At 38.3% G+C, this 10,455-nt stretch overlaps 2 protein-coding genes across 3 annotated transcripts; one reads left to right on the top strand and one right to left on the bottom strand.

Moving 5' to 3' along the window:
* LOC134666610 (GDP-fucose transporter 1) lies at nt 1–6,327 on the top strand. 2 transcript variants are annotated; one of them, XM_063523826.1, is made up of 6 exons: nt 1–162; nt 250–437; nt 750–951; nt 3,012–3,237; nt 5,315–5,607; nt 6,084–6,327. In XM_063523826.1, the coding sequence occupies exons 2-6, from the start codon at nt 349–351 to the stop codon at nt 6,300–6,302; spliced, it is 1,029 nt and encodes a 342-aa protein (XP_063379896.1). In that variant the 5' UTR covers nt 1–162; nt 250–348; the 3' UTR covers nt 6,303–6,327. The 2 variants fall into 2 exon arrangements, with proteins under 2 accessions (XP_063379896.1, XP_063379895.1); XM_063523825.1 differs by having other exon boundaries at nt 1–437.
* LOC134666928 (iduronate 2-sulfatase) lies at nt 6,322–9,880 on the bottom strand. The gene is made up of 4 exons (XM_063524234.1): nt 9,674–9,880; nt 8,969–9,449; nt 7,888–8,163; nt 6,322–7,612 (listed from the first exon to the last, which is right to left on the bottom strand). Exons 1-4 carry the CDS (start codon nt 9,878–9,880, stop codon nt 6,978–6,980), a joined length of 1,599 nt encoding a protein of 532 aa, XP_063380304.1. The 3' UTR covers nt 6,322–6,977.
* Nucleotides 9,881–10,455: the final 575 nt, after the last annotated feature.

The following is a 10,455-nucleotide window of genomic DNA, read 5'->3' on the forward strand; positions in this document are numbered from 1 at the left end:
TCAGAGGCAAAGAGCATATAATCACTACGTTTTATGGTCAGAGGATGAAACGAATTGGATAATTGGGAACAACTATATTCTTTATCAATAACTAAATGAAATTAATTTTCTTTCTCGCTTAACACTGTTCGTGTATCAGAGTGAAACAAAAATAATCGTATGGTAGGTCGAGGAATGGATAAACATTTAGGCATAGCGAATGCATCGCCGGCTGCCTGTGTTGGTTTCATTTGATTGGTCGGATTTCAGTAATTTCACGATTTACGGTGTCATCTCCGGTCGTTCGTATTATACTGAAACAAGGCAGTGCAATGTGCTACTAATATAGCTTATTACTTTTCTACGCCTATGAAAAAGAAGAAGTTAAGAATGAAGGAGCAGCGCTCGGATTTATGCTCCCAATATATAAAAATATTCATTGTAGTTTCTTGCTATTGGTAAGTGATAGAACCCATAAAATCATTAAAAGTAGTTTATGTGTCTACCAAATAATGAAAGCCATTAAAACTCGAGTGTGGGTTTATGAAACGAACAAAGTGAGTTTCATAATAGCATCACACGAGTGTTTTAATACCTAATTATGTACTATTACATACACTGCTTTATCCACACACATATTTTAAACTTTCTATTATATATTCACTAACCCCATATTACCTACATTGGGACACTTTGCCCTCTGTGTGTGTAGATAAAAGTATTAAGTAAAAAAAGTATTTACTGTCAATACTTAAACTGTATTTTTCCAGGATAGTATCAATAGTCACAGTTTTTGTGAACAAAGCCCTCCTGAGCGGGCAGGCTGTGCCTCTGGAAGCGCCACTGTTCATCACATGGTTCCAATGCATCATTTCATTCATAATCTGCTCAAGTTTGAGCAAAACTGGAGGTATCCCAGGAGTATTTGCATTTCCTAAGGGCTCACCTTGGAATTGGGATGTAGTGAAAAAGGTAAAAACTTGTGTATTAATTTGTATGCTAATAGGCTTAATAATAATATTTAATTTGGCTTTTATAGAAGACGATAACATAGTCTAAATCTATAGTTTGTTTTTTTTGCATTAGAAAGAAGGTAAGAGATCTTGACATGTCTTTTAATTGAGAAACGCTTTTTAAAAATCAGTAGCAGAACAATATAAATGATTGTATTAGTTTCATAATTGATACATATTTGCCGTGAATTATGTTTAAAATGTGTTTTTCAACTAAAAGACACATCAAGATTGTTTCTTCTTCTTCTTCGTGTTAGGGGCTATATAAGGCTCCAAAGCCTATGCATCACTGCGACCATCCATGATCCTTTGTGATCGCCACCTACTATGACTTTCAATATAAAACCTGCAACTTCAAACACCTGCAAGATCTTTTTGATCATGAGAAACTTTTACTCCTTCGGGCGCAATATTTGTCCACCCAGGATTAAGTCACGAGTACGCATTGGGCAAGGGCACTCATCAAGATTGTTTATCTTTTCTATAATGCTAAAAAAAACCGGGCAAGTGCGATTCGGACTCGCGCACGAAGGGTTCCGTACCATAATGCAAAAAAAAAAAGCAAAAAAAAACGGTCACCCATCCAAGTACTGACCACTCCCGACGTTGCTTAACTTTGGTCAAAAATCACGTTTGTTGTATGGGAGCCCCATTTAAATCTTTATTTTATTCTGTTTTTTGTATTTAGTAATTTCAACTGTCTAGCTATCACGGTTCGTGAGATACAGCCTGGTGACAGACGGACGGACGGACGGACAGCGAAGTCTTAGTAATAGGGTCCCGTTTTACCCTTTGGGTACGGAACCCTAAAAATGAACTATAGTTGAAGTATTTAGTTTTAACATACTTGAAACAATATAACTCAGTTATAGTTGTATTGTTTTAAAAGTTTGATATCCACTTGAGATATTACCTAATGATGATGAATGGGTATTGTTCTCTATTGTTAAACCAAACCGCTAATTACCTGTGCAAAATGAAATGCAATAATAACAAAAGATTCTAAACAGATAACATCTTTACTGCTTGAAAAATAGTTAAATTACAATAGTAGGTACTCGATATAGAACCTATTGGAAATTCGACCACGGCTTTGAATTCCAAAAGATCCTATATCAAGTATGTACCTGCTATTGAAATTTTAACTATTCTAAACAAACAATAATTGTAACTTTAATGTATTCGACGAAATATAAAAAAAAGCTATTAATTAAGTAAAACAAATACAAAACCACATTAAATTGAATCAGTAATATTACCAATTAATTTTATTACATCTATTTTTAGATAAGAACTCAAGGTAGGTCCTTTCTTTTGCAGCAAGCTTATTTTGATTTCATTCATTGTATGCATAACATTTTTAGGGTTGCGTACCCAAAGGGTAAAACGGGACCCTATTACTAAGACTCTGCTGTCCGTCCGTCCGTCTGTCACCAGGCTGTATCTCACGAACCATGATAGCTAGACAGTTGAAATTTTCACAGATGATGTATTTCTGTTGCCGCTATAACAACAAATACTAAAAACAGAATAAAATAAAGATTTAAGTGGGGCTCCCATACAACAAACGTGATTTTTGACCGAAGTTAAGCAACGTCGGGCGGGGTCAGTACTTGGATGGGTGACCGTTTTTTTTTTGCATTATGGTACGGAACCCTTCGTGCGCGAGTCCGACTCGCAGTTGCCCGGTTTTTATATTGACATGATGACAATATACCAGATGGCTGCATTGGCAATCACCCTATTACACCTACCCTGTGGGCAAACCTTCCTTCCTTGTAAATTATTTTATCCTTACAACCAATCAATTAAGATGTATCATCATCATCATCATCATTCTAGCCTTCAGTCGCCCACTGCTGAGCATAGGCCTCTCTTCGTGTACGCCACTTATCCCGGTCCTGGGCTAGTCTCATCCAAAAGTGCCCCGCAATTTTCCGAATGTCATCCACCCAACGAGCTAACGGACGCCAGATTAAGATGTATGAGGTATATAAAGCTCTTTTTATTGATTTCCAGGTAATCCCCCTATCAATAATGTTCACACTGATGATAGCAACCAACAACCTCTGCCTCAAGTATGTGGAGGTCTCATTTTACTACATCGGGCGGTCCCTAACTACAGTATTCAATGTTTTACTGACATGGCTCTTGCTTGGGCAGACCACCTCGTCGCGGTGTATTATGTGCTGCGCCTTCATCATCTTCGGTTTCTACCTTGGTGTAGATCAGGAGAATTTGTTAGGTATAAATGACAGGGGGCCGATTTTTTAATTTCGATCGCTCGATTTCGTCATTCGAAAACCAGTGGAAAATGGGAAAACGCAAATTTTTGCGATCGAAATTTGGAATCTAGTGGTATTGACCACTCGATTTCAATTCTATTAGTAGAATTTTAATGCTTAGTAGTGGAGACATTATTTAACGAAATACACGAAATCTCCCCCGCGCAGTGCCAGTGTTATTTATACGTCATAATTTCATAGAAGTTTGACGTTTAAAATAATACGTGCACTGCGTGGGCTACCAAATCCGCTGCAGACTTTTCTTGGTCTGACTCTATCACCATGTTGACACCAAAGATAATTTAAAATAGATAAATATTGTCAAAGTAAATTATGTAGTCAATGCGTTTACTGCCATCTTTCGACACAAATGATTAACACTTTTAGAACGCCATTTGACTTTGATCCTTATTCTTTCAGTGATATGTGTTAAATTAGATAAATGTCAAAAAGTATCGCTATCTACTTGAGAGTAGGCCAAAGGTATGGCGCCATCGCTCGAAAAGCTGGCACCATTCCTTTGGCCTATGACAATATTCCTCTATTTCAAATCTCTTTGGTATAAGCGATAAGGTTTAATTTAGCCTAATAGCTGCTCTACACGATGGGCCAACGCCGGCCACTCCTAGGGACGCATTTATGCGTTAGAGGGAGCAAGTGATATTGCTATCTCATTCTACCGAATGGCTGCGTCCCTTGGAGTGGCCGGCGTTGGCCCATCGTGTAGAGGAGCCATAACCTGTAAGTTGTGTATGTAGTTATGTACAGTCAAGTGTAAACATATGGGGGCACACATCATACTCAAAAATATGTCCCATCATAGCTCTTATGTTAGCGAATTAAAAACTATGGTACTTACATATTTTTGAGAAGTTATATGCACCCACGTATGAGACCACGGACTAGCAAGCGCAGCGTGGGACGTCCACCCACAAGGTGGACAGACGACCTTGTTAAGGTCGCCGGAAGACGCTGGATGCGGGTCGCTTCCAACCGGCACGTATGGAGGTCCAAGGGGGAGGCCTATGTTCAGCAGTGGACGTCTTATGGCTGAGATGATGATGATGATGATGATATGCACCCATATTTATTACACTTGACTGTACCATTTCGAGCATAAACCGGGCTTATTTCATTTTGGTGAACATGCATAGCATGCATGCATGCTGTTTATAGTTAGGTACTCAGAAGTTCAAGGGCATGCTCATAAAAAAAGCAATATATTGGGCCCTTATTTTATAGACATAGTTCGTTTTTTTTAGCATTAGAAAGAACTTGCAAGAAGGTAAGCGATTTTGACATGTCTTTTAATTGAAAAATGCTTTATAGAAATCAAAAACGATTACTTATGAAAGCAGAAGAATATAAATGATCGTATTAGATTCATAATTGTTACATATTTGCCGTAACCACAGAATAAATAATAGTACTACCGTACAGAAAGGAAGCTTCCTACAAAACCGAAGTTTGACAGCGGTTCAGGGTCGAATCATGCTATCCCTTTCTAATACATGGCACTATCCCTTTCGGCTAATTAGGGTTGTCAAAATTCAAGTGATTATCTTATCTGTGGTCGTGCACGCAAAAGGAAGTCAAGTGGTGCCAACCCTAATAATTGCTCGGAGCAATGCTGAGCCGAGCGGAGCCGAGTTTGGCCGAAGTCAGGAGCTTCGCACCCCTGCCGTAACTTATTTTTAAAATGTGTTTTTCGATTAAAAGACACATCAAGATTGTTTACCTAATTTCTAATGCTAAAAAAAACGAAGTATAAGTTGTTCGACTCTGGATTCATTATTGCAAAAATTAAAATATATTTACTTTATTGCAATATAAATAATGAATCTTAAGATATGTCAATACATGTCAACCTTACAATCTAAAACAAAACGTATATGCACATAATAGACATTAAAAAGATAGAAATAATAATGAATATGCCGAATAATATAATACTTAATGCTAAGGACATATCTTAAATTATTAAATGCTATGTTTACCTATACTTAATGTATTGAATATATCATATTTCAATTTCAGGTTCGTTTTCTCTCATCGGTACAATATACGGAGTCGTCGGCTCACTGATGCTCTCACTATATTCAATTTACACCAAGAAAGTGTTACCGCATGTCAACCAAGAAGTATGGTTGCTTTCCTACTATAACAACGCCTATTCCATCATTCTCTTTCTCCCTCTGATGGCGATGAATGGTGAGCTGCAAGCATTAAGGAACTATACGAACTTCGGCAGCACATATTTTTGGGTGCAGATGGTCATAGGTGGCATCTGTGGATTTGCTATTGGATATGTCACATCTCTTCAAATAAAGGTAGGTTCCCATTTGAAAACCGTAATAGCCATTAGCGTGTAGGTATAATCGGACATTATAGGTAGGTATAATCGGACATTATAGGTAGGTATAATCGGATTTACTGGTGACATTTTACCATTTAATGTACAGTCCAACGCTCGCGGCATTACCAAGACAAATTTTGGGGAAACTGGGGAGACTTGGTCCGCTAAATTAAATAACTATATTAAATAAAAAAAAAAACTAAAATAATACTTCAAAATCAGAACATCAGAGCAATTGGTTCCTTTTAGGACAGTTAGGGCCCCCCCACATCTAGCGTCTTTCGAGCGTCGGCGTCTACAACTCTGGCCGCTGCTCGACGCAACTGCGCAGCGACGTCATTTTCCATAGCGCTGACCAGACGCCGACGTTCGAAAGACGCTAGATGTGGGGGGGGGGGGGCTTATTGGCACCCCTCCACATAAATAACTGCATCATATGTTGAATTGCAGGTGACATCACCCCTTACACACAACATATCGGGCACAGCCAAGGCCTGTGCCCAAACTGTCATGGCGACCCAATGGTACAGCGAGACAAAGAACACATTATGGTGGTCCTCGAACATCATAGTATTAGCCAGTAGTGCATTATACGCTCGATTCAAGCAACTTGAGATGGAGGAACATTCCAGAAAACCAGTGTCCGAAGAGAGGAAGACGTTAGTGTAATTAAATGAAGACTGATGATGTATGTTTATGTTGTAATTTTATTGCATAATTGATTCATATAATAATTTATTAAGTTAGTTAGTTGACAAGCGGACCCCAGGCTCTCATGAGCCGTGGCGAAATGCCGGGATAACGCGAGGAAGAAGAAGAAGATACAACTGCCGGCCAGTGCATTGGGCAGTTCGGCACCACGGTTTTACCAAGGAGAATTTAGACTAGAGGAATATTGTCAAAGTAAATTATGTAGTCAGTATATTTACTGCCATCTTTTGACACAAATCATTAACACTTAGAACGCCATTTGACTTTGATCCTTATTTGTGACGTCCCAAGGGTAAAGGTACCTTATTATGGCGATAGGCGCTTACGCTATTATTAACGCCACTCCAATATTATTGCGGCGTTAGTCGACGTAAGCGCCAGCCGCCATAAGGTACCTTTTGCCGTGGAACGACACATTTGTTCACTGATATGTGTTAATTAAATTTGTTAAATGTCAAAAAGTATCGCCATCTACTCGACGATAGGCCAAAGGTATGGTGCCATCTTTTCGAGCGATTTGGCGCCATACCTTTGGCCTACTCTCGACTAGATGGCCTAGGCGTTCCAAAAGTGTTACCTATATTTATGACCTACTACCTACCTATATACATAATTTACTTTGACAATATTACTCTATTTCAAATTCTCTTTGTTTTTACCATTTAGGTAACGTAAGTAATCACAAATGTTTTTATTCAGTCTTGGACCTACAGATTCCCTTAGTAATTTTGATAAATATTTCCTAATCCGGCGGTATTTAACTTTAGAAATGACATTGTGTGCTTCATATGGATCTGTGATGTGATCATAAAGTTCCAAACCATACAGTTTATTCCAGTCTTTTGTAAAAAGCGTATGATTAAACGAAACCCATTCTGTGTATCGATAGTTATTTGTTCTTATGCTATAACCCATTATTTTTATATTTTTAAGTTTCGGTTTATCCGAGTTTTTTGTCGGATACACACTTGGTCTTGGATATTGGCTTATTGCAAAATATTCTTCGTCGGTGTCATTTTCCGTTTGTGTTGCTAATTCCAGCAAGCTTTTGCCTTCGAAACATAAAATTTCATGGTTTTTAATGCACTTAGGGATGTCTTCACCCAAACCGGTAATCTCAGCTAGTGTTGGGAAAATATCGATGAGCTCTACCGGAACACTTATAGTGTTGGGCTTTGTGCCGGGTATCAGGAAAATCAAGGGAACCTTCAATGCGACGTCGAAGTTGCTGTATTTGGCCCAGAGGCCGTTTTCACCTAAAGACCAACCTGGAAAAGACAACAACGTTAGATTTTTAAAGGTAAAGATAAAGAACCATGTCATAATCATAATGAAACAATTTGTTTATCTTCTACGACAGTGGCTCGCTTAGTGAGTGATGTATGCATGTAGTAGCTATTAAAGCGATAAGGTTCTACAGTGGCCTAGATGGGGGTTTTCAGAGAAGATGGTACCATTTACTTTTTTTCTAAAAACCATCAACTTTGGGATGAGACGAAGAAAAAAAGTGTCCCCAGTATGTTGTCTACACTTGACTACCAACCATGATCACTAGTTAAAACAACAACCGTGTTCTTCAAATCGACGTGTTGCATGAGAGATCCAACCAAGTCGTCCACATAAATCGCTGCGGCGCAGTAACTCTGTATTATCTTCAACGACCACTCATGCGGCATGGTGCCGAATGGGAAAGATATGTTGAGTCGGGCTATGTCGTCTCTATGCCGGACGTCTGTCCATGGATGCCACGCTACTGTTGGTATAGTCTTTGGTAGGTTTGGATGTTTGGGTGGACGTATTTTGTCTATTGGTACTCTATCTGAAAAAAGACAGAACCTATAAACTGAAGACTGAACCTATAAAAAATATGTACTGAACGACTTCTAGAAATATAGTTAGATTAGTGTTACTAGCTAAAACACTTTACGCATACGCAGAAGAAACAGTCAGAATGGTCGAAATGCCCGAAAGCAGTAAAAGGCTTGCTACACGGTCGCCGACAAGCCCCCAGACCGCGTGGCCTTGGCCGGTCCCGGACCGTGTAGACAGTTGTTACCAACAAAATTTGACCAAAACTGACCAAGGTCAGACGGTTAGAAGGCTTGTGGGCGACCGTGTAGCAAGCCTTTAAGCAGGAGTTTTCCTAATCAGGTACCTAATAGCTAGTACCTAAAACCAAAGAGAATTGAATAGAGTGTAAATTATTTAGCCACAGTAGCAGTAGTGTCATCTTTCGACAGAAGATTAAAACTGTTAGAACGTCATTTGACTTTGATCCATATTCTTTCAAGTTATATGTGTTAATTTGTTAATATTGAATTTAACGCCATCTACTCCACAGTAGGCCAAAGGTTATGGCGCCATCGCTCGAAAAGATTGCACCATACCTTTGGCCTAGTCTCGAGTAGATGGCGTCAATTTAAATATTTAACAAATTAACACATACCTATCAATGAAAGAATAGAAGCAAAGTCAAATGGCGTTCTATTAACAGTTTTAATCTTGGATCGAAATATGTCAGTAAATTTACTGTGGCTACATAATTTACTTTGAAAATCCGCCTCTATTTCAAATTATCTGTGCTAAAACCTATAATAAAAGCAGTATGAAAAAGATCTACGTACCTAAATATTCCTGCGGAAATTTTAAAGGTATATGCGGTTTATGAAACCCCACAGCTAGCAAAAATGGACGACTTTTATTTCTTCTTTCATGTAGTATATTTACCGCGTAATCCAAGGTTTGCAAGTCAGGCAGCGTATGATCAGGTTGGCTAATAACATCAACTGGACATATAAGATTTTTTTGTAGTTTATTAGTTATTTTATCTTTGCACACGGCAGCGTCTTTATATTTATCAGTTGTAGGATGGTATGGTTCCTCTGTCCAGCTATAAGGAAAGTCATCAGAAAAATTGGAACTGGCACCTGGGTGGAATATTTTGCCAACAGAGTATGTGTCGTAGCCATTTTGCTTAAATAATTGAGGTAGCGTGGTAAAGTTGCCGACGCTGTCTCGCCAATATGAATAGAAATCGTACAGCCGTAACGAATCGGGTCGGCGCCCCGTTAATATCGAATTTCTACTCGGAGCGCAAAGAGCTTGCTGTAAATTGAAGAAAAAACCAAGTTCAGTTACCTGCAGAGATAGCTAACATATCACTGTCAGTCAAGTTTGTTAGTAAAATTATGCATCGCGCGATCAGGTACAGCCAGCTGGAGACATTCAGCCTGGAGTATGACATATTCAATTCCAGATTGCAGACTACATATACTTACCTACTTTAAAACACTTGAATGTTAAATAATAGTCAAGTGGCAGCAACTTACCTGAGCAAACGCATTTTCAAACGTTATGCCATTTGCCGCCATTTTTTCAATGGTAGGCAGTTTGACATTTTTGCCCGTTAGATGTCGCAAATCGTCAATTATAATAAGCAATACATTTTCTCTTAATTTGTTTGTGTTTAAATTGTTTCGAGCCTGAATAATAGCACATAATAATAACACGTTGAAAAAAATTGTTATTGAGGTCATGGTCGATTTCGTAGTAAACAATTTCGAATAACCTAAATAACAATACAAAATATTAGCTATACATAAATAATGCTAGTTTACCTTTTAAAGTTAATTTATAGCTCTACGGATGTAGACCTTATTAACTAGATTATACGGCTTCAACTTGAATACATTAGTTAAAAAGAAACGGCGTAATTATCACTTACTGACTTAGTTTTAATAAATGATTCACTAAAAATAATTACACGTTACACGATAAAAGGAGGCAATTAAAATGAGTAGTAATTTTTTTAATTATAACTTTCTTTAAAAATGTTAGTAAGGCATGCGAGTCTGTGGAGCCTTTAGGTTCATTTTTCGCATTTGGCAACATTATTTAAATGACAAACAAGGGCCCAACCTTTTCTGTTCTCTTTCAAGGCGCAGCAACTAGTATCATTTCTCTCTCCTCGCTCTTTTAAAAATGCCGTTTGTCAAAAAAGGACAACCATAACAGTTGACAAGGTGGACTTCAAATCAAGTGTTGCCTTTCTTGATGCGCCCAGGCTGTGTATGTGTGCGTAAAAGCGTATATGTGTGCTCTTTTAGGGATG

The sequence above is a fragment of the Cydia fagiglandana genome, chromosome 8, assembly GCF_963556715.1.
Source record: "Cydia fagiglandana chromosome 8, ilCydFagi1.1, whole genome shotgun sequence".
In the NCBI taxonomy this organism is placed as follows: domain Eukaryota; kingdom Metazoa; phylum Arthropoda; class Insecta; order Lepidoptera; family Tortricidae; genus Cydia; species Cydia fagiglandana.